The sequence below is a fragment of the Syngnathoides biaculeatus genome, chromosome 10 (genome assembly GCF_019802595.1).
Source record: "Syngnathoides biaculeatus isolate LvHL_M chromosome 10, ASM1980259v1, whole genome shotgun sequence".
Classification (NCBI taxonomy): Eukaryota; Metazoa; Chordata; class Actinopteri; order Syngnathiformes; family Syngnathidae; genus Syngnathoides; species Syngnathoides biaculeatus.
The window spans coordinates 1,307,517-1,330,115 of record NC_084649.1 but is presented as its reverse complement, the minus strand read 5'-3'; the positions used below and the strand labels follow the sequence as shown (position 1 = coordinate 1,330,115).

At 46.6% G+C, this 22,599-nt stretch overlaps 1 protein-coding gene across 1 annotated transcript in view; it reads right to left on the bottom strand.

Moving 5' to 3' along the window:
• LOC133507129 (carbohydrate sulfotransferase 11-like) overlaps positions 1-21,738 on the bottom strand; it is a 45,590-nt gene extending 23,852 nt beyond the window's left edge. The window contains exon 1 of the mRNA XM_061831865.1: positions 20,975-21,738. Within this exon, the coding sequence (XP_061687849.1) occupies positions 20,975-21,068 (94 nt within the window). The 5' untranslated portion in view covers positions 21,069-21,738. The remainder of the gene's footprint in view (positions 1-20,974) is intronic.
• Positions 21,739-22,599: the final 861 nt, after the last annotated feature.

Below are 22,599 nucleotides of genomic sequence, written 5' to 3'. Positions count from 1 at the left end.
CGGCCCAGGCGCATCAGGGTGAGCCGCGTGAAACTCCCTGATGAGGGAGCGGTCCACGACGAAGCGGGAGGGGATCCAAGAGCGCTCCTCCGGGCCATATCCCTCCCAGTCCACCAGGTACTGGACCCCCCTCCCTCTGCGGCGGGAAGACAGCAAGCGGCGCACGGTGTACACCAACCCACCGTCGACCATGCGGGGGGGGCGGGGGGGACTTGAGCGGAGGAACCAGCGACGACGTGCGATTCGGGCGAAGTCTGCTGACGTGGAACGTAGGGTGCACCCTCATCGACCTGGGCAGTTTCAACGAGACGGCGACCGGGTTAATAACCTTGGAAACAGGGAACGGGCCAACGAACCTGGGAGCAAGTTTGCGGGATTCCGTCCGCAGCGAGAGATCTTTGGTGGAGAGCCACACTCGCTGTCCCACTCTGAGCTCTGGTGCGGCCCTCCTCTTGCGGTCTGCTGCGGCCTTGTAGGCGCTGCTCATGCGCAGCAGCGTCCTCCGAGCTGCTTCCCAGGTCCGTTTGCAGCGTCGCACCACGGCCAGGGCCGACGGAACTGTGGATTCTGTGACCAGTGGAGGAAACAGGGACGGAGGATACCCATGCACGACATGGAGTGGAGCCATACCTGTTGAAGCGGAGGGTAGGGAATTGTGGGCATACTCCACCCACTTGATGTGCTGGCTCCACGTGCTCTGGTCCCTGGATACCAGACATCGAAGACCGGTCTCTAATTCCTGGTTAATCCTCTCAGTCTGGCCATTAGACTCTGGGTGATGACCCGACGTCCGACTTGCTGAAGCGCCGATGAGGTTTCAGAACTCCTTCCAGAAACGGGCGCTGAATTGCGGACCCCTGTCCGAAACGATGTCCTGGGGTAGACCGTGGTATCGGACGACCTCGTCTAATACCAACTGGGCTGTCTGCTTGGGCGACGGGATCTTCGGGAGCGGCACGAAGTGGACCATCTTGGAGAAACGGTCCACTATGGACAGCACCACTGTGTTCCCTTGTGAAGGCGGCACGCCGGTAACGAAGTCCATCGCGATGTGTGACCACGGACGAAAGGGGATGGACAGGGGTTGCAACTCACCAACGGGCCGTAGGCGGGAAGTTTTATTGGCAGCACATACCGGGCAGGCGTTGACGAACTCCCTTACATCCTTGCTGAGGTTAGGCCACCAGAACCTTTGTTCGACCACTGACCGTGTCTTCGCAATACCCGGGTGGCAGACCGTCTTGTTGGTATGGGCCCAGTTGATGACGTCTCCCCGCAGAGATGGGATGACGAAAAGACGGCCCGACGGAGAATCCGCGGGTGGCGGTGTCTCTTCCAGGGCCTCCTTCACCCGCGACTCGATCGACCAGGTGAACCCGGACACGAAGCACCCCGCTGGCAGGATAGTAGCGGCGTCTGAATCAGTGCGCCCTCCCTCGTGGGACCGCGAGAGTGCATCCGGCTTGCCGTTTTTGGAGCCTGGGCGGTAAAACACCTTAAAGTGGAAGCGGGTGAAAAATAGAGGCCACCTGGCCTGACGGGCATTCAACCTCTTCGCGGACTTCAGGTATTCAAGGTTCTTATGGTCCGTGAAGACAACGAACGGTACTTGCGAGCCCTCCAGCCAGTGCCGCCACTCCTCCAACGCGCTCTTGACCGCCAGCAGTTCCTTATCTCCCACGTCGTAGTTCCTCTCTGCCGGGGTCAACTTTCTAGACAGGAACGCGCACGGGTGAATCCTTCCATCCCTGGGACTCCTCTGCGACAAGACTGCTCCGATTCCTGAATTCGAAGCATCCACCTCCACCACAAACTGGTTATCGGGATCCGGAATAATGAGAACGGGCGCAGTAGTGAAACTTGCCTTGAGCCTGCCGAAGGCCTCCTGGAAGGTCCTGGACCAGTCGAAGGTGGTATTTGGCGAAGTGAGCGAATGCAGAGGAGCGGCCACGGAACTGAAGTTCCTTATGAATTTCCTATAGAAATTGGCAAATCCCAAGAACCTCTGCACGTCCCTCCTGTTGGTGGGGGTAGGCCACCGCAGCACCGCGTCGACCTTCCCGGGATCCATCCGTATCTCTCCCTCAGCCAGGACGAAGCCCAGGAAGGACACGGATGCCTGATGGAACTCACACTTATCCATATTCACGTATAATTGGTGCTGCTGCAGACGCCGGAGCACCTCTCGGACTTGTTGAATGTGAGAGGCTTGGTCTGCTGAAAAGATGAGAATATCATCCAGGTAAACAAAGACAGATCTGTTCAGGAACTCCCGGAGCACGTCGTTAATGAAGTTCTGAAAGACGGCCGGAGCGTTTGTCAGTCCAAAGGGCATCACAAGATACTCATAGTGCCCTGTGGGGGTGTTGAACGCCGTCTTCCACTCATCCCCTTCCCGAATCCGCACCAGATGGTAAGCGCTGCGCAAGTCGAGCTTGGTGAAGATCCGGGCTCCCTGGAGGAGTTCGAATGCTGTAGAGATAAGCGGCAAAGGGTACCTGTTCTTGACTGTGATGTCGTTCAGTCCTCGGTAGTCGATGCAGGGTCGCAGCGTGGAGTCCTTCTTCTTGACAAAAAAAACCCCCGCACCGGCTGGTGAAGATGAGGGGCGAATGAGTCCGGCTGCCAGCGAGTCCTCGATGTAGTCCCTCATGGCTTGATGCTCTGGTCCGGTTAAAGAGAACAGTTTCCCTCTGGTAGGAAAGGTGCCTGGCAGGAGTTCAATCGCGCAGTCGTATGACCGATGTGGCGGTAGAGACTTTGCCTTAGATTCAGAGAAGACCTCCCGTAGGTCATGATAGCAGGAGGACACTGCGGTCAGGTCCAGGGCGGTACCAGGTTCTGTTAGCCGAACCGGCGCGACTTGAATACCCCTGTCTCTCCGGACAGCGAAACAACGACTGAGACAGTCCTCACCCCAAGTCTTGATCTGACCCGTGGTCCAATCTATGTGCGGATTATGTTCTTTGAGCCACGGACTGCCCAAGATGATGTCGCTACTACGTGCGTCGAAGACATGAAAGCTAATTCGCTCCGAGTGAGCGTCCGGAAAGCTCATACGTAGCATCTGAGTACGATGTGTAACCCGACAAAGGAACTTGCCGTTGGTGGCATAGGCGTGACAAAACCATTGCGTGGGGAAGGTTGCCGCCCCCGGCTCCTCGACCACGCGGGGATTTATCAGGTTTGCTTCCGACCCAGAATCTATGAAAGCCGTCACAGAGCATGAACGGGAGTCCGTTCCCAAGGTGAGGTGAAGAAGGGACCTCCCTGACCCCGTCGCGGTGTACCGCACACTCACCGGAGTAGCGATCCAGATGTCAGAATGCCCTGGTCGAGTCGGGCAATGGGCGATCAAGTGTCCCAAACGCCCGCAGTAAAAACAGCGTCCCTCTCGTCGCCAACGTAAGCGCTCCTCCGCTGAGCTGCCTAGCCCCTCCACTTGCATGGCTTCCGGTGAAGCTGACAACACGGGTGGCCGGGAAGCGGAAACAACCGGACTGCGACTCACCCTCTCCTCCTCCCTCAGGCCCTCCATCTGTCTCTGCACGGTGAGGCGCTGGTCCACCTTGAGGGCCAATGCGATGAGGGAGTTAAGCGAAGGCGGAAGATCCATGGCCACGAGGTGACCACGGATCTGTGGGGACAGTCCCTCGTAAAACGTGTCATGGAGGGCTTCCTCATTCCAGCGGCTCTCGGCAGCCCGAATCCGGAACTCGATGGCGTAGTCGGACACGCGGCGACGCCCCTGGCGAATTGTCATGAGTGACGACGCCGCCTGGCGTTCCGGAGCCGCATACTGGAACACCTGGGTGAGCGCGCAGACGAAGCTCGCCCATGAGCGGCAGGTCTCCGAGTTACGGCTCCACTCGGCGGTGGCCCATGCCTCCGCCCTCCCTGTCATGTGGGAAATGACGAAGGCGATCCGGGAGCGGTCCGTGGGAAAAGCGGAAGCTTGCAGCTCAAAGTGGAGATCGCACTGCGCCAGGAAGGGCTTGACGTTACCGGATTCGCCTGAGAACCGCTCTGGTCGAGAGAGCGGAGTGATGGTGGCACGGGGAGGCACAGGAGCGGCCGCGCTAGCTTGGGAGGCTAGCCACGGTTGCAGCTGGGTGCAGAGCTCCTGGATCTGGTGAGTCATACCCTGGAGAGCAGCCTCTTGCTCACCCAGGCGTTTGCCCTGCACTTGCAGCGCACGGCGAATGGCTTCAGAGTCGGCTGGGTCCATGTTCTTGGCTAGATCGTTCTGTCACGGACGAGACTCGGGGGTGGACCCAAATGCACGACTCAGGTGAGAGGTAAGCAGTGCGGAATAAGCCTTTATTCGTTCCAATGTCGGTTACCAGGGAGTCAGTCCAAACAAGCAGCAAGATCAACGGCAGTAACGGCGGTAAACGGCAGGCTTACGGGGTAGGTCGGGAGACAGGCGTTGGTCGGTACACGGGAGGTAGACGTCAGGAGTACGGTAGTGCGGGAACGAGGCATGAGAGGCAACGATCTAGCAGAGTCTTTGTCGTCCCCCGGGTCCTATATGTACTGGGTCTAATCGGAGGTCATGAGGCGCAGGTGTGACCCTTCCGATTAGACGGCCACGCCCAGCCCTGGCTGGAATCCAGGATCATGACAGAAGAGGAGAATTAAAGTCCCCTCAGGTCATGGGAAAGCTGGAATTTCCTGTGACCTGACTTCTCATGATTGGACGCCTGTTTGTGAGAAGGCGTTTGAGCCACTCAAAAGTGGTCTAAATGACTGTGGTGCTGGCACACCCAGATTTTGAGAGGCCATTTGTTCTTTCCACCGACACTTCCATAGATGGGCTGGGTGCTGTGCTGTCACAGGTTCCAGCTGTTGAAGAGAGAGTAAAACCAATAGTCTTTGGCACCAAGTCACTCAGGTGCAGCCAGAGCAGATACCCTGCACACAGGGTTGACTTTTTGGTTTTGAAGTGGTCTGTTTACAATATATTCAGCCATTGGCTTATTTGGACTGACAAAAATCCCCTCACATAAATCCTGACCAAAACAAAGATTGGTGCCTCCGAACAATGATGCCTTTCCAAGCTAGCCCCATACTCTTTCGAGTTTCAGCATGTTCCTGGCAGACTCAATGTCTAATCTTCATTTTTTTTTTTGTGGGGGTAGGGTGGCTGATCACAATAAAAAATAGTTTTCTCCAGTGTATAGAACTACCAGTGCGCACGACTTCAAAATCTTAATTTCAGCCAGAAAACATGCTGGCCTTTAATCTAAATCTGCAGCCACACTACAAAAACCAGGACAACTAAACTATTCAAGGAAAAAATTGTTCTATGGTACATACAGTAAAGAAAATAACAATTTGAACACCTTGCTATATTGCAAGTTCTCCCACTTGGAAATCATGGAGGGGTCTGAAATTTTCATTTTAGGTGCATGTCCACTGTGAGAGAGATAATCTAAAAAGAAAAATCCAGAAATCACAATGTATGATTTTGTAACGATTTATTTGTGATACAGCTGCAAATAAGTATTTTACCACCTATCTATCAGCTAGAATTCTGACCCTATAAGACCTGTTAGTCCGCCTTTAAAAGTCCACCCTTCTCCATGTATTATCCTGAATCAGATGCACTTGTGTGAGGTCATTAGGTGCATAAAGACACCTGTCCACCCCATACAATCAGTAAGACTCAAATTTGTAACATAGCCAAAACCAAAGAGGTGTCCAAAGACAGACACAAAATTGTGCAACTCCACACGGCTGGAAAGGGCGACGGAGAAACTGCCAAGCAGCTTGGTGAAAAAAGGTCCACTATTGGAGCAATCATTAGAAAATGGAAGAAGCTAAACATGACAGCCAATCTCAATTGGAGTGGAGCCCTTTACAAGATGTCACCTCGTGGGGTCTCAATGATCCTTAAAAAGGTGAGGAATCAGACCAGGACTATACGACAGGACTTGATGGGACAGGATGCTGAAGCCTATCCCAGCTATTTTCGGGCGAGGTACACCCAGAACCGGTTTCCAGCCAATCACAGGGCATATATGAACAAAGAACTATTCCCTTTCAGAATCACAACTACAGACAAACTAGAGTCTTCAATCTGCCAATCATGCATGTTTTAGGGGGTGGGAGGAAACCGATGTACCTGAAGAAAACCCACGCAGGCACGGGGAGATGATACAAACTCTGCACAGAAAAGGCCAGGATTTAAACCCCAGTCTTCATCCACGCCGCCAAAAGAAGACTAGGCATAAAATATTTTACAGTATAGTATAGTTAGTCTGAGCAGCAGTTCATTTTTGGAACAATGAAAAACAATTTGAAATAGTTTGTGTTTCCCAACACTGCACTATAGGCTACTTGTATGTAGAATATGTTATCTGCTAGGTAGAGATTTAATTTTCCATCTTGCCTGGACTTTGTTATCTTAAATAATCTATTACTCCGCTTAAAGTTACACATCTTGAGTTACAAATGTATATACCAGCAGGTGAAACACAGTAAGTGAGGAAGTAATGAAAGATTATGTAATACCATCTACCCTGTCTTTATATGTTGTCATGAACCAGCGGCACGGGGGCGGACCCAAATGCAAGACTCCGAGTCAAGGGCACGATATTAACAGTGGTTTTATTACAGAAAGAGGTTGAACACGAAAAGTCAGTCAAAAACAGGTGGAAGCACAAAAACGCAAGGCAACAGGCAAAATCCAAAAACGTGCACAAGGTCCGATGACAATGAGGCAAACTACGGAACGGACAAGACGTAGTCAAACTAAAGAGGCACAGGCTCGCTGTGACAAAGCATTGCTCTACAATAAACTTGCGAATTTACGCACAGTCGCGGAGTGTCCCAGGACGCAGTAAAGCATACACAACGAATTGGCAAATGCCGATAACACATTCACCACTTAAGTGCTTGGTCAATTAATGTCCAAAATGTAACACAGCTGTGTGACACCTGTCAAAGGTGGTATCCAGGTACCCAGGGCAGTGGTTTGGCCCTGCCCCTCACAGGAACCACAGCCCATGGCAGTGGCTAGGCCATGCCTCTGACAGTCCCCCTCCGAAGGCATGGATCTTAGACACCACCAAACCAAAAAAAAAAAAAGGAAAAGAAAATGACCGGGGGTTTTTAGGGCACAAATCCCCCCACCCCAGTCTGTCTGGTGGCCGTCCAGGCCATCCAAGGCGAGGACTCTAGCCGAGCAGGTCAGGAGCTTGGCCAGGACACCAAGCACCAGGGTCCCCACGGGGCGACTCGGGTGGACGTCCTCGAGGAGGAACCCAAAGGCATAGCAGTAACCAGACGGGAGCAGGTGACAGCTCCAGACGAAGGCCTCCCAATACGTGGTCACGAGCCAGCAGCTGGCGAAGCTGGTAGAGGACCGCCAAGGCTTGGGCGAAAGGCTGCTGTGGGTCGGTCGTTGCTGAGACGTGGACGTGAGGCGGCTGTGGATTGGTTGACACCAAGGCGTGGTCGTTTGGCAGCCGAGAATGGATCGCCGCCGAGGCGTGGCCGTGAGGCGGCCGTGGATCGGTCGCCGCCGAGGCGTGGTCGTGAGGCACAAAAACGCTAGACAACAGGCAAGATCCAAAAGCGCGCACAAGGTCCGATGACTATGAGGCAAATTGAGAAACATGAACAAGACGTAGTCAAACTAAAGAGGCACAGGCTCACTGTGACAAAGGATTGCTCTACACACAGTAGCGGAGCATCCTAGGATGCAGTGACGCATACGCAATGAACTGATAAATGCTAATGACACATTCACCACTTAAGTGCTTGGTCAAATAGTGTCCAAAATGTAACACAGCTGTGTGACAGCTGTCGGAGGAGGTACCCTGCCCCTCACAGGAAGCACCGCCCACGGCAATGGCGAGGCCATGCCTCTGACATATGTATGTATATAGAAAGGGAAATAGCCAGACTGTAACAACAACAAAAAACAAAATCATGGAGAAGAACTGATGCTAAGTAATTTGGAAATTGATGCCCTTGTCATTTTCTCTGCAGCTTGGATGGGGCCAAAAGTAATCAGCAAGCCAATAACATGATATTAGCACCGTATGATTGTTTAACAGAACGCCAAACCTCAATTCCAGTGAAGTTAGGATGTTGTGTGAAACAGAAAACAGAACACAATCATTTGTGAATCCTTTTCAACTTACTTCTATTGCTGTTTCTCTTTTTTCCCAATGGATGACATGGATGAAAGACTGCAGCTTAAAGTTTTTTTTTTTTTAAACATTGAAATAAGCAACACGATGAGCGACTGATGAGCATATCTGTCACGCAGTTCTGAGGACCGGGGTGAAACTCTGTTTTTCCTGTGCTTGTGTAAGGATTCTCTGGTCTTCTCCAACATCCTGAAAACATGCATGGTAGGTAAATTGAAGTTTCTAAATTGCCCATAGTTGTAAATGTGAGTGCAAATGGTTGTATGATTACATGTGCTTTGCGATTGGTATACCTCACCTGAAGATATCTGGGATAGGCTCTAGTCATGACCCTAGTGAGGATCAGCAGTACTGAAAATGAATGACTGAATGAATACTGAAACAAAAGGGTTTATGTAGGATGACCCACTTAAAAATAAATAAATAAATCCAATGCAGACAGAAAATTGAATGGAAAAAGTGTAGCCTTATGAAATCAATTCATACTCAGCTTCGATCAAAAAGAGATTAATTTCTTCTTGTTATTCAGGATTCAGTCCAATTACCACAAGCTCCAAGACAGTGAGCAAATTCAAATCCAAGACATCTGTTTAATCTGTTATTTATGACTAGCAGTTTGCAGAACTGTCAAACTCATGTAAAAGACCAATTAGTATGCCTTGTTTCATTATCCTTTCCTTGCAGTTGTATTGACAGTTGTGATAGGGATACTCTGTGTATTCCACAGTGTTCTTAAGAGTTTTTTAATAGCAGTTTTTAATATAAGGTACATTAAGCACTAATTTGACTTTTTAAGTGCTCAAAATAAAATAGTTTTCTCTGTTCTCTTTATGAAATCTGTTTTATCATAAAATAGAGAAGAGCTATAAGATAATTGCCATCTATATCCAATTTTAAGGGAAAATAATGTAGTGTAGTATACGTACAGAAAAGTACTACTACTAGATACTATTATGTTATGACCCTGTCAGTCCAAGTCCTGGCCATACCGGTACCCGAGGCAGCATGCACCTGCCGCAATCGGTGGCGGTGCACACCTGCGCCTCGTCTCTAGTAATTACATCCCAGTTATATAGAACCACACGTACGGTCTGATCTTTGCCAGATCGTTGCTTCATGCCTTGTTCCCGCACTCTCGTAATCCCGTTCCTGATCTCCCGTGTACCAATTCCTGCCTGCACACTGACCTGCCTCCTAAGCTTGACGTTCTTGTTACTGGTGCTCCCATTGACTGCCTGCCTGATCCCCGTCACTGGACCGAATAAATACGTTTCCTGAACTGCCTCTACGTCTCCCGACCTCATGCATTTGGGTCCAACCCCGTGTTCTGGTCGTGGCAGAACAATCTGGCCATAACATGGACCCAGCCGACTTAGCTGCGATCTCCCAGTCCTTGCAGATCCAGGGCAGACGTATCGCTGAGCAGGAAGCTGCTCTCCAGGTAACTAATCAGCGGTTACAGGAGATGTGTGCTCTGCTGGATTCGTGATTCACATCCATGTCCAGTACTGCTGACGCTAGTCCGCTGACAGCCCTCCCCCTCCCCCACTGACCGCTCCTGGGTGGGCTTCGTGATATCTCACCTGACGGGGAGAGCAGAGGCTTGGGCCACAGCCAAATGGAGCTGTTGTTCTGATACCTGCCGCATCTCAACCTCCTTTGTGTGTCCAATGACGCAGGTGTTTCGATACGCATCCCCGGAACATGAGGCAACAGCTCCTTTCATTTCGCTCCAGCAGGGGGACCACAGTGTTGTGGATTACGCCATTGAGTTCTGCATTTGAGTGGTAGAGAGTGGGTGGAACGAGGGAGTGTTCTTTCAGGGGCTCTCGCCCGGGATTCAAAATTACCTCGTTGCAGTGGAACTGCCCACAGTCCTAGACACGCTTATCGCCCTTGCCCTGAGGGTCGACCAGAGGCTCGCAATACAGGGGAGGGTCGACGTGCTACAGGGGGAAGTCCAACGGAGCTTTGCATCACAGACTGCGCATCAACCGGTTCAGGTCAGATTACTCATTGTACTCAGACTTTAAATATGACATTCCCAGATGCACACACTGAATGCTTGAGTTTTCACGTGTTTGATTCACGAAACAGTGACATCATCTTGGGGAGTACCAGGCTCAGGCAACAAAACCCTCTCATTGAATGGCCATCCGGACAAATCAAGTCGTGGGGTTCAAAATGCAGAGGCGCGCGCTTTGAATCCCCTGGTAAAGGAGAGCTCTCAGGTCACTTCGGAACCTCCGCGGGACTCTCCGCAGGAGCCCGATTTAACCTTGGTCTCTGACTGCTACTCGGATCTGAAGGTGGTGTTTTCTAAAGCTAAGGCTGAGTCCCTTCCGCCTCACCGGCAGTATGACTATGCTATTGATTTACTGCCTGGCACCTGACCCCCGGGGGGGAGACTCTTCTCTCTTACAGGCCCTGAACACCAAGCCATGAAGGATTATCTGGAGGAGTCACTGGCGGCGGGTCTCATCAGACCTTCATCATCATCCGCCGGAGTGGGCTTCTTCTTCGTGAAGAAAAAGGATAAATCCCTGCGCCCCTGCATTGACTACCAGGGGCTGAATGACATCACCATAAAAAACAGGTACCCTCGTCCCCTAATCGCCTCCTGAAGTCCACAATCATCTCTACAGTCTTTAGAGTGTTCAATGCCAGATTGTGTTGACCACAACAAAGCTCCAGTCTTGCCACTTCCTGTCGATATGCAGACTTGTCACCGTCTTTGATGAGGCCAATGACTGAAGTGTTATCTGTGAAATTCAGGAGTTTGACAGTTGGATGCCATGAGGTGCAGTCGTTAGTGTAGAGCGAGAAGAGCAGAGGGGACACAACCTTGGGGTGCCCTGGTGCAGACAGTGTAAGTGGATGGGGTGGTGTCCCCCAGCCTCACTTGCTGTGTCCTGCCTGTCAGGAAGTTGTAGCTCCACCGGGAGATGTCAGGCGAGATGCTGAGCCAGATAAGTTTGGAGGAGAGGAGTTCAGGGATGATGGTGTTAAACGCAGATCTGAAGTCCACAAACAGGGTCCCTGCATAGGTACCCTCACTTTCGAGATGTTCAAGGATGACGTGCAGGCCCATGTTGACAGCATCATCCGCAGACCTGTTTTCTCGATAGGCAAACTGCAGTGAGTACAGGTTGGGGCCTGTGATGCTCTTGAGGTGGTCCAGCACAAGGCGTTCAAAGGACTTCATGACCACAGATAAAGGCAACAGGCCTGTAGTCATTAAGACCCGAGATTGCCGCTTGTTTGGGGACCAGTATAATAGTGGAGTGTTTAAAGCACGTTGGTACTTCACACAAAAGACCTGTTGAAGATCTTTGTGAAGACAGGAACAAGTTGATCTGTGCAGACTTTGCGGCAGATGGCGACACAAGGTCTGGGTCCGGCACTTTGTTGATCTTTTGTTGTTTGAAGATCTGTCTAACGTCCCTTTTATGGATGTTAAATGGTGGAGTGGAAGGTGGTAAGGTTTGGCGTGTGCGTGGAGTGGAATTGTCTATTTCAAATCTACAGTAAAAGCTATTTAGGTCATCAGCTAGCCTGCTCTTGCTTTCTACCAAGGGAGAACATCGCTTGTAGTTAAGTAAGCAATTGTAATCATCGCCAAACAGATTTTGAGTCATTAGCGTCGAGATGTTTTTCCACTTTAGCTCTGTAGTCCCTCTTTGCAATGTTAATTTCTTTAGTGAGCTAGTTTCTAGTGCGATTGTAGAGGACACTGTCCCTACGACGACATGCAATCTCTTTAGCCAGGCGGCGTTGCCCGAGTCTGGTTAAAAACCACAGCTTGTTGTTATTGAACGTGCGAAAAGTCTTTGGGGAAAGATAGTTCTTGTGAGTCCTGAACAGTAGTCAAAAATCATCGGGTTCCCCCCCCAAAGACTGTTCTAAAAATAGCTCACCATGTGATTTCCTAAGAATGTTGTAGAAGTAAACATCTAAAAATGTAAACACTTGTAGAGATTTAGAAGTGTTGCATATTTATATGTGCAGTTATTATTTCCTTCCTTGTGAAATAATTGTTTCTAGTCTAATTGGTGGTTTTCAAGCCATACTTTCACAGAAAATCAATCCATCCAATTACTGCAAATGCTGCTCAGGGTCACGGGAAGGGCTTGAGCCTACCCCACTTGACTGTGAGAGGACTACGTGCATCCTAGACTGCATCACGAAGTGATTGTGAAGTGTGTGGACCATTACATTTCTAATTGTGATTCAAAGAAACTTCCACATTTCCTGAAAGTACAGTGTAGAGTGAGTGAAATACCAAAATCATTTGAGCAAACTGGGCAATCAACTTGCCTATCTTTGCTTGTGGTACTAAATTATCACACAATAACATTTGGTCTTCAATCATTTCAATTTCTAAATTGGCAGTACTTGCCACAAATCAAAATTGCCTCACCTTTTTTGTATTGTTGAATTCATAAGTGATGGAATTGCCGGTACTGTTCTTTCAATTGTAACACTGTTTTCTTTTAGAATTTGCAATTTTAGGGTGTGGAAGGTATTTCCCAAACACTACAGTATATTGGCTGTTAACTGAAAGCCCCCAACTCCATCCCACCCACTGTTCCACTGAGATTCATCCAAAGAGCATTGCAAGGAATGACTATTCATATTGGTTTAACCCTGTCTAGACCCGAATGTGCAAAGACCTTTCCTCTGCATTCCTCCAGGCCTGTTCAGAAAAAGGAGCTTTGGTAATGTAAAATAAATAGAAGCAGATCTGTGTTAGTCCTGTCTTGGTTTAAAACAGACCTCTGTTTTTTGGTCCCACTGGGAGAAGCACCCCCCTCCCTAAACCCTCCTTGGCCTTTCCTGCCAAAAAGGTCTACTGAGAGACACACTGTACAAGGGAAAGCCTGATCCTTTTAGCCCACAAATGTGTGTTTTAAGGGTGTTAGTCCAAAGGCACTGCATGTGGGTGGTGTCGTGACTTTTTATTGACTCTTAGAAGAATGTATGCAGATGTAAGATTAGAGCCCAATTGACATGTAATCTGTTGAAAACTAGTTGGGTATTTTTGAAAAATCTAATAACTGATTTAAAAAAAACAAACCGTGCCAGGTCCTTAGAATGTGACCAAAATGATCACATGACTTTTTTTTTTTTAGAGCTTGTGCGAGTAAGAATTTAATCAAGCCATGTTTGTACGAGTGGGTATGTTAGCATTCCTCTTCTAATGCAGGCAGTAAATTAGACAAAATGATTGAGTAAACCTCTTTTTTCTTCTCCCATGTTTCCAGAATTGTAGATACACAGAATGCTTTGGACTTGAATGCAAACTCTATTCATACTACATTTCAGCAATTACATTGGTACATGTTCCACACATGCACATCTATCCATCCATTTTCTGAACAATTTATCCTCACGAAGGTCGCGTGAGTGCTGGAAGCAATACTAGCTTTCATTGGGCAGGAGATGGGGTACACCCTGAACTGGTTGCCAGCCAATCGCAAGGCATATGGAGACAGACAACAGTTGCACTCAGAGTCACACCTCAATTTAGAGTGTCCAATTAATGTTGCATGTTTTTGGGATGTGGGAGGAAACCGGAGTGCCTGGAGAAAACCCACGCAGGCACGGGGAGAACATGCAAATTCCACACAGGCGGTGCTGGGATTTGAATCCCGGTCCTTAGAACTGTGAGGCCGATGCTCTACAGCTGCGCCACCGTGCCGCCCCACACATGCAAATGTATTCTCCCTCACTTACCTTGGAACATACAGCCTTGTGTTTCTTGATATTGTCCACATTTAGTTGTATGTGCGGTCTTCCGCAAGCCTTAATCCATCATCTTCGTCAACTGTGTTTTAGGCTTTGGAAAATGAATCAATCTGGCCCCTTGTAACCTAGCAGGATATCTTCAGAATTGCACGTTGCCCAAGCGCATCTGAGGACCATTTGCTTCGTAACTAACTTTTCAAGGCACACGTGACTGATAATCAGCATTGCTTGTGGGACATGACGACAGGAGGGGCATGTCAAGCCAAGGGTTGAGACAATGGGGCTATCTGATTGGCTATTATTGTATGAGTGATTGACAGGTCGGAAAGATCCATTGGTGGCTGATGATGCCAGGAAGGATTGTAAACTGTGGTTTACCCAGGGGAAGAACGTAAGGGGGCCCACTCAAAGTTAAACTCTAGAGGGTGAAGCAATGCTCATATAAAGTTAAAAGTTTTGCTCCTGTTAAGTACAGCATTGATCATCCATTTTTTGAGTTGCTAATCCTCACAAGGGTCATGGGAGTGTGGAGCCTACCCCAGCTATCACCGGGCAGGAGGCAACATACACCCTGAACTTTTTGCCAGCCAATTGTAGGGCAAAAATAGGACAGACAATAATCACAATCACATCCATCCATTTTTTTGAGCCGGTTATCCTCATAAGCGTTGCAGGAGCGCAATCCCAGTTGACTCCACACAAGCAGGGCTGGATTTGAACCCCGATCCTCAGAACTATGTGGCCAACTCACTGCAGCTGCTCCACCGTACCGATTATTATTATCATAAGAAATTATATACACCAGCATGTGGTCATGCTGTACCCCTCAAAAATGGTGCATGCAAATCATGTGCCGGTGCTCCCAACTGAAAAATTTGGTATCTTGAATCTACTTTTGTGGAACATTTGAAACAGAAACTGATAATGGCCTGAGTATTGTCACGATTATTTCCATTGCAACATTAAAGCAATAAAAAAATATATATATATATAAAAAAAAAACTGACCATAAGATGATGTGATCATTGGACTGCAATGATGCTGAAATGCCTCCAGTCAAGTCCAAAGAATCCAATTTAATGCATAAGGTGAATGACTGTACATTCAAGTGCACCATTAATACATGCCAAATGATTGGGAGAGCCAAACTTGCAGTTACATCTGTGTCTGCAAAATTTACTGGTGACATACACATTCAGACGGCACGGTGGTGCAGCTGTAAAGCATTGGCCTCACAGTTCTGAGGTCCAGAGTTCAATCCTGGCCACGCCTGTGTGGAGTTTGCATGTTCTCCCCGTACCTGTGTGGGTTTTCTCCGGGCACTCCGGTTTCCTCCCACATCCCAAAAACATGCAACATTAATTGGACACCCTAAGTCGCCCTTAGATGTGATTGTGATTGAGACTGTTGTCTGTCTCCATATGCCCTGTGATTGGCTGGAAACCAGTTCAGGGTGTAACCTGCATCCTGCCCATTGACAGCTGGGATAGGCTCCAGCACTCCCGTGACCTTTGTGAGGATAAGTGGCTCAGAAAATGGATGGATGGATGGATAGAGTATATCCATGAACTCTATTTTTCATTAGACGAGGAACATATTGTAAATGGAAAGAGCCTGACAGTGCCATAAAACATAACCGCATTCCATACCCTTCTGTATCCCACAGACCTTCTGTTAATGTGTAAATTCAGTGGAACACAACACCAAGCCTCCTATTAGAATTTATATTTCTAAGTGTTATGCTCCATAAAAACACTGGTTTCAACATAGAACATCCATCCATTTTCCAAGCTGCCTATACCCAGCTAACTTCAGACTACACCCTGAAATGGTCGCCAGTCGGTTGCAGAGCGCATATTGAAACCATCACTGAGGAGGAATCGATTTGACACTGCCCACACAGAAGTCAGGTGTGTATACGTACCACTAAACCACCAGTGCCCTTCACCATACAACGTATCAGGATTTACATTTACTCAAATCCCAAACTATGACATGCAGTTAATGTTTGTTTCAACAAGTGACTGTTCTTTTACAGCTTAAGGCAGCACTAGAATTACCAAAGTTTATTGATGATGCTACAACACAGCAAAAATAACGTTTTTTTACAAATGCAAATAAAATGCTTTGGTACATGTGCATTTCATTATTTGGTATTTTAGTTCAAAATTTCTCTTTCTTAAGGAAATGTAACTTTTTTTTTTCTTCATTATGTACATGCAAAGTAGAAAGACTCAGACCTCATGCATGCAATGTTGCCTTTTTTACTAGCAACAGTCAAATAGTAAAACCAGAATTTACCCCAGCAAAGTTTTAGGCTGTTGTTTACTTTAATTAATATAATTTAATGAGTTAAAGCGGAATTCCGGTGGTTTGCATTAACAATGTATCCAATAGGTCATGTAATATGTACTCTATCTTGACAATGTGATGTTAAATCCTCTCTCATTTAATAGTGGTTTGAGAAGATTTTTATCGACAATTACGAATTTTCAGGGGCGCAACCATTTTTGCTCGATTACATGGGACACCATTATGCTCAGCGCTGATTTCTCTGATTTATCCTCATCTGATGAAGAAATCTTGGAAGAAATAGTCTTGGTTGATCGGGATTCCCTGTAGGTGTGATTGTGAGTGTGGCTGTTTGAGGTCCGGGGCTCGGTGGGGAGCGAGCTCACGGCTCCGCCGCTCGGCGGCATTATTTACAGCCACAGGGTCAAATCTGTATGGAAGTATTCCTCGGTCTTCCCGATCAACCGATACAGCTATTTCTTCATCAGCGCTGGGCATAAATGGGACCCATGTAATCGAGCATTTGGAACAGCACGTAACACGTCACATCTGCCCAAATAGGTCATGTGACTTGCGAAAATGGAAGCGCCCCTGAAAATTCGTAATTGTGGATAAAAATGTTCTCAAAACACTATTAAATGAGAGAGGATTTAACATCACATTGTCAAGACAGAGTACATATTACATGACTTATTGGATACACTGTTAATGCAAACCACTGGAATTCCCCTTTAAATACTCCAATCCAAATGTTCTTCCTCACTTTTCAAGAGCTTTCTCTAGCCTCTGACTTTTTGATTATATAGGTGATGATTTTGATATAAGATATAAATAGATCGTAAGCACACCTCAAATTTGAATGCAAAAGTTTCCAGTTGCTACAAATATGTACTACATACGCATAGGCTATTTCTGAATGACTCAGACAGAATACTGTAGTATGCTCTTCCACACCACATAAGGCAGGCGTTTTTTGATCAGTAATAACTGTGCACACAACTCTCACCCCATGTCACATATTGCACATTTTCAGAACTTAGCTTTAATCTCTATACCAACCTACCAGCATGGATAGCCTGGTTTTTTTTTGGCACACGATATTGCAAGGTATGTCTGAATGAGGCCATTGTGTGTGACCAAGAGGACACAGAAATGGTTGGAGTTGGGTAAATCCTACCACCTGCAATTTCTTCGAGCAATTACCAAGCCAGCTGAGGAAACAATCATCATTCATGAACCAGTTTGGTCATAAAACTGCTCCTCGCCTTATTTCTGCATGTCACAGTTTAATTAGTTTTCTACTCCAGAGTTGTTTTTTTTTCACAGCATTAAATGACAGATTTTATTTGCTCCTTTGGTGTAGGTTGTGGTCATTATATCCGAAGCATGGGTGTCCGTGAGGGAAACAAGCAGCAGCAATTTCCATTTTTATAACAGAAATAACAACCATGTACCGGTACATACTTGGTGTGAACAGGTTGGATAGGATTAGAAATTAGCTCATTCGAGGGACAGCCAAAGTTGGATATTTTGGAGACAAGGTTAGAGAGAGCAGACTTCGATGGTTTGGACATGTCCAGAGGCAAGAGAGTGAGTATGTTGGGAGAAGGGTGCTGAGGATAGAGCTGCCAGGCAAAAGAGCGAGAGGAAGACCAAAGAAAAGGTTGATGGATGTTGTGAGGGAGGACACGAGGACAGTGGGTGTTAGAGAGGAGGATGCACAAGATAGGCTTAGATGGAAGAAGATGACATGCTGTGGCGACCCCTAAAGGGACAAGCTGAAAGAAAAAGAACAAGACCGGTACACAAACGCCTTGATTGTGGAAGGGTGTCAAGCAATGGTAACATTAACACAAACTGTTAAATAGCGTCTGTACGCCATTTTTGTTTGTGTACTCGGTAACCGTTTAGCATCACAGTGTGAAGCTTCACAAAATATTAAAGAACTGTGATGAAGATAAACAGGAACATAAAGAAGGTCCAGCCGGCCTATTGCACAACATTAACTATTATGGTCAGCTATCAGCAAGAGAATGCGAATGAAAGACTTTTGATATTCGTCAAACATGCAGTTCATACATGCTCATATTCGGCTTTATATATTTTCTACGATAATCACATATAGTATGTGGAGGACAATTTCGGAAACTGTAAAAACAAAAACATTGCGGCTAAATTTGCTGTCATTACAAATGTGTAATACCAGCAAAAATGGCGTTTCATTCAATATTTGGCTTACCGTCTGTGTTCGTGACAGCCGACAAATGACACATTCAAGGAATGAGAATAATCGTAATAATAATAATAATCGGCAGCAAATTTGTTTAATTTAAATTACTAAGTTAATGCTGGCACGATGGATGACTGGTTAGCTCATCGGCCTGACAGATCAGAGGACTGGGGTTCACATCTGGTCGCCCTGTTTGGACTTTTGCATGTCCTGCCTGTGCCTCTGTGGGTTTTCTCCAAGTAGTACTTGAGTTTCCTCCCATAGTAGGTAGTTAAAAAAATAAATACAATTTAAGAACAAGATAGATATGTTTAAAATAGCCTCAAAAACATTTAGAGTATCCATCTGTCTATCTATCCATTTTTTGAGTTGCTCATCATCACGAGGGTACACCCTGAAGTGGTTGCCAGCCAATCACAGGGCACATAGAGACAGACAACAGTTGCACTCACCATCACACAGAGGGGCAATTTAAAGTGTCCAATTAATGTTGCATGTTTTTGGGATGGGGGAGGAAACTGGAGTGCCCGGAGAAAACCCACGCAGGCACAGGTACAACATGCAAAGTCCACACAGGTGGGGGCTAGGATTTGAACCCCGGTCCTCAGAACTGTGAGGCCTAAACTTTACAGCTGCCCCACCATGTCCATTTACAGTATCCATCAATTTTCTCCACCGTTTATCCTCACGAGGGTCGCGGGGAGTGCTGGAGCCTATCCCAGCTGTCAAGGGGCATCAGGCAGGGTACACCCTGAACTGGTTGCCAGCTAATTGCAGGGCACATAGAGACAAACAGCTGCACTCACAATCACACCTAGGGGCAATTTAGAGAGTCCCATTAATGTTGCGTGTTTTTGGGAAGTGGGAAGAAACAGGAGTGAGGAAACCCATGCAGCCACGGGAGAACATGCAAACTCCACACAGGCGGGTCCAGGATTGAACACAGGACCTCAGAACTGTGAGGCCAACGCTTTACCAGCTGAGCCACTGTGTCGCCGCTGCGTATTTAGAGTATATCGTACTAAATTTTAAAGACTTTAAAATTAGTTTGACATACTACCAAACTCATCTGCCTCACAGTTCTGAGTTCAAATCCTGACCAGTCTATCTGGAGGTTGTATGTTCTCTCTGTGAATGCATAGGTTTTCTCCAGGCACTGCGGTTTCCTTTCGCATCCTTCAAACATGTATGGTCGGTTAACTGCAGATTCTAAATTCTCTGCAGGCATGAATGTGAGTTCACATTGTTGTCTGTCTCTATGTGCCCTCCAAATGGTGGTGACCCGTTCAGGATGTAACTTGCCTCATGCCCAAAATTAGTTGGGATAAACTCCAGCATGCCTGTGACCTTAGTGAGGAATCAGCTCAAACAATGGATGGCCGCTTTTGTGATCAAAGGTAATGAGCATTCAAAGTTGCTTTTCTGAAATGCAGGAATTTTATCAGTCTGGTTGAACAAATATTGTGCGGTATAACATCATGTGAAAATACATTATTATAAAGAAATGGACAAACTAAACATGATTACGCTTTAATGTGCATTAACTGAACTTGACTGCAGCATGGTGGGGCAACTGGTTAGAGAGTTGGCCTCATAGTCCTGAGGAAGGGGTTCAAATCCCGGGCCCGCCTGTGTGGAATTTGCATGTTCTTCCTATGCCTCTGGGTTTTCTACGGTTTCCCTCCACATCCCAAAAACATGCATCCACTGGAGACTCTAAATTGCCCCTAGCTATGATTGTGAGTGCGTCTGTTGTCTGTCTACATGTGCCCTGTGATTGGCTGGCAACCAGTTCACGGTGTACCCTGCCTCCTGCTCAATGACAGCCGGGATTGGCTCCACCCCTTGTGAGGATAAGCAGCACAGAAAATGAATGGATGGACAGATGAGGGTAAATAGGACCAAGAGGACTACAGATGCTCATTGAAGAAGTTTTCTTCCATAGGAACGTGGAGAAATTCTGATTCAGGTGTTTTTCTAATTCATTGGTTGAATGTTACCACAACAAATTGATCCAGGGAAAGTTGCCCAACAAAGATTTAACAGCCTACCTTATCTGTATATAGAGATCCAACAACATGAAAATAAGCATTGTACTGAGCTTTCTGTTTATCTATGACATAACACCATCTTCAGCAGTTCTCTTTTTGTTAATTATGTAATGACGTTACAGCTGATCACAAAATTGCATAAAATGCAAAATATCAGCCAGTCTAGCCAATCAGATCAGTGTAATATAATGTCCATCCATCCATTACATGCACTATATATATTTAAACTGAAAATGATTACCTGTATGCGATTTATAATTGTCAACGTTCATTTACTTCAATAGGCTAAGGTATTATTAAAAGTACTGTGAAGCAAAAGCAGCACATAAAGGACAACGGTAAATTATTGTCCTTGTTCAGTATGTATATGAACGTGAATATTTTATTAACTTTTGCCAGGGTATATGATACAAAAAATTAAGAGAGGAACTGTACATAGTCTATATAGTGTACGATAGATAGATAGTGATGTTCGACTGTTTTCTCCTCACCTGGTTTCCGACTGCTGTTGAAATAGAAAAGGACCATAACGAAGCATCCTAGACTTAGAGCAAAAAGCATTCGAAAGATTTTTGGCTTCCTCATCGTGAGTCCTCGGGAAGAGAGCGAGTTGCGGACAGATTCTTGCCGGGGTTCGTGCGATGAGATGTTTTTTGTTTTTTTTTTAGCACAGACCCGTCTTTGCGACCTTTGATGCTCTTTAGCTTCCAGTACATTCTCGTATGTCCAGTCGTGAAGACGTGGGTTCAGCAGCGCAAGTTACTCCGGTACCGAAGCCGGTGCGAGTAAAAAGATCCACGACTCCAGACTGAAAGCACTGGAGGCATTACCTCCAAGAGGGAACTTTGACGCCCGCGTGGTTTCATTCCAAAGGGCCGCGTGCCCAGTGAACCCTTCCCTTCTCGACGCGTACAAAGTACACCGCTTTCCACATGTAAGATCGGCGAAGTGTAAGGCGCATATGACCTTCCATATCACCAAATAGGGACATCATTTGAAAATAAGCGATCTTTTGGAGAGGCTATAATCAATCCCCATAAACTCTGGTTGGATTTTAAAGCTATATTATCGCTGGTCTTGAACTGTAGTTAAAATAAGCTCACACGTTTACGCTGATATTTTCCGTCGCGTGCACGAAAACTTTATAGTCTACCTTGCCTATAATAACGTTGTTGTGACACTGTTTATCTCGGAATTAAAATGTTCTCTTTTAACCCACATAACGCCATGATGAGCTTTTATTTTGAAACTGAAGTTGAACGTATTTGTTTTCCGGTTTTAACCAAGAACAAAGGATTATTATACTATTCAGCGTTTCTTAATGTGTCACTGGTCAATTAATTTCTCTGATATTTTTTCATTCATATTTGGATGATGGATACTGTTAGGCTACGTGAAACTTACAAGTGTTTGTTTAGTGGAGACAAACAATGGTTGGTGTGTAAATACAGCCATTTAAATTATTTTTGTCTCGTTTTTATCATGGACCCCAAACATATCTGAAACATTTGTGTATTATATACAAGATAATTTGTAAACCCCACAGGACATTGTGTATGACTTCAAAGGTTAATCTCACATGTGATACATTTGATCCCCTCTTGAACCTTCAGCCCCAAGAGGTGGAGTCCCACGAATCACCGTGCATCATAAAAAGTTGAGCTAATTGGAGCATGGACGACATCCTGCAGTGCTCTTTTGACCTCTGACCTCCCCAACAGTCTGCATTTTCCTCATCCTAAGGCAACATTAATTAGATCCAATGGAGGAGTTGGGAGGGGAGCAGAGGCCAAACTGATCGAACAGGAGACGTTTTTGTCTTAAAACTGGCATGATGGCTTCGCAGTTCATTCTAACAATCATCTGGCATCTGAGAAGAGAGATGTCAAGTTCAATAAATAGATCAAAGTTTTGTAAAATACCTTTTTGCACAGAGTAGGCACGTCACTTTGTGAGGAAAATATGAATAGAAAATGACCCCAAAGCTTCTCTTGAGCTAATTTTTTAAAATACATTAATAAAAAAAGTTATTAAAAGTATGAGAGAATAGAATCAAATCAATTGTAATAAAGTAGTTGAAATAAATATGATTGATAAACTATTCCAACCTGATCAA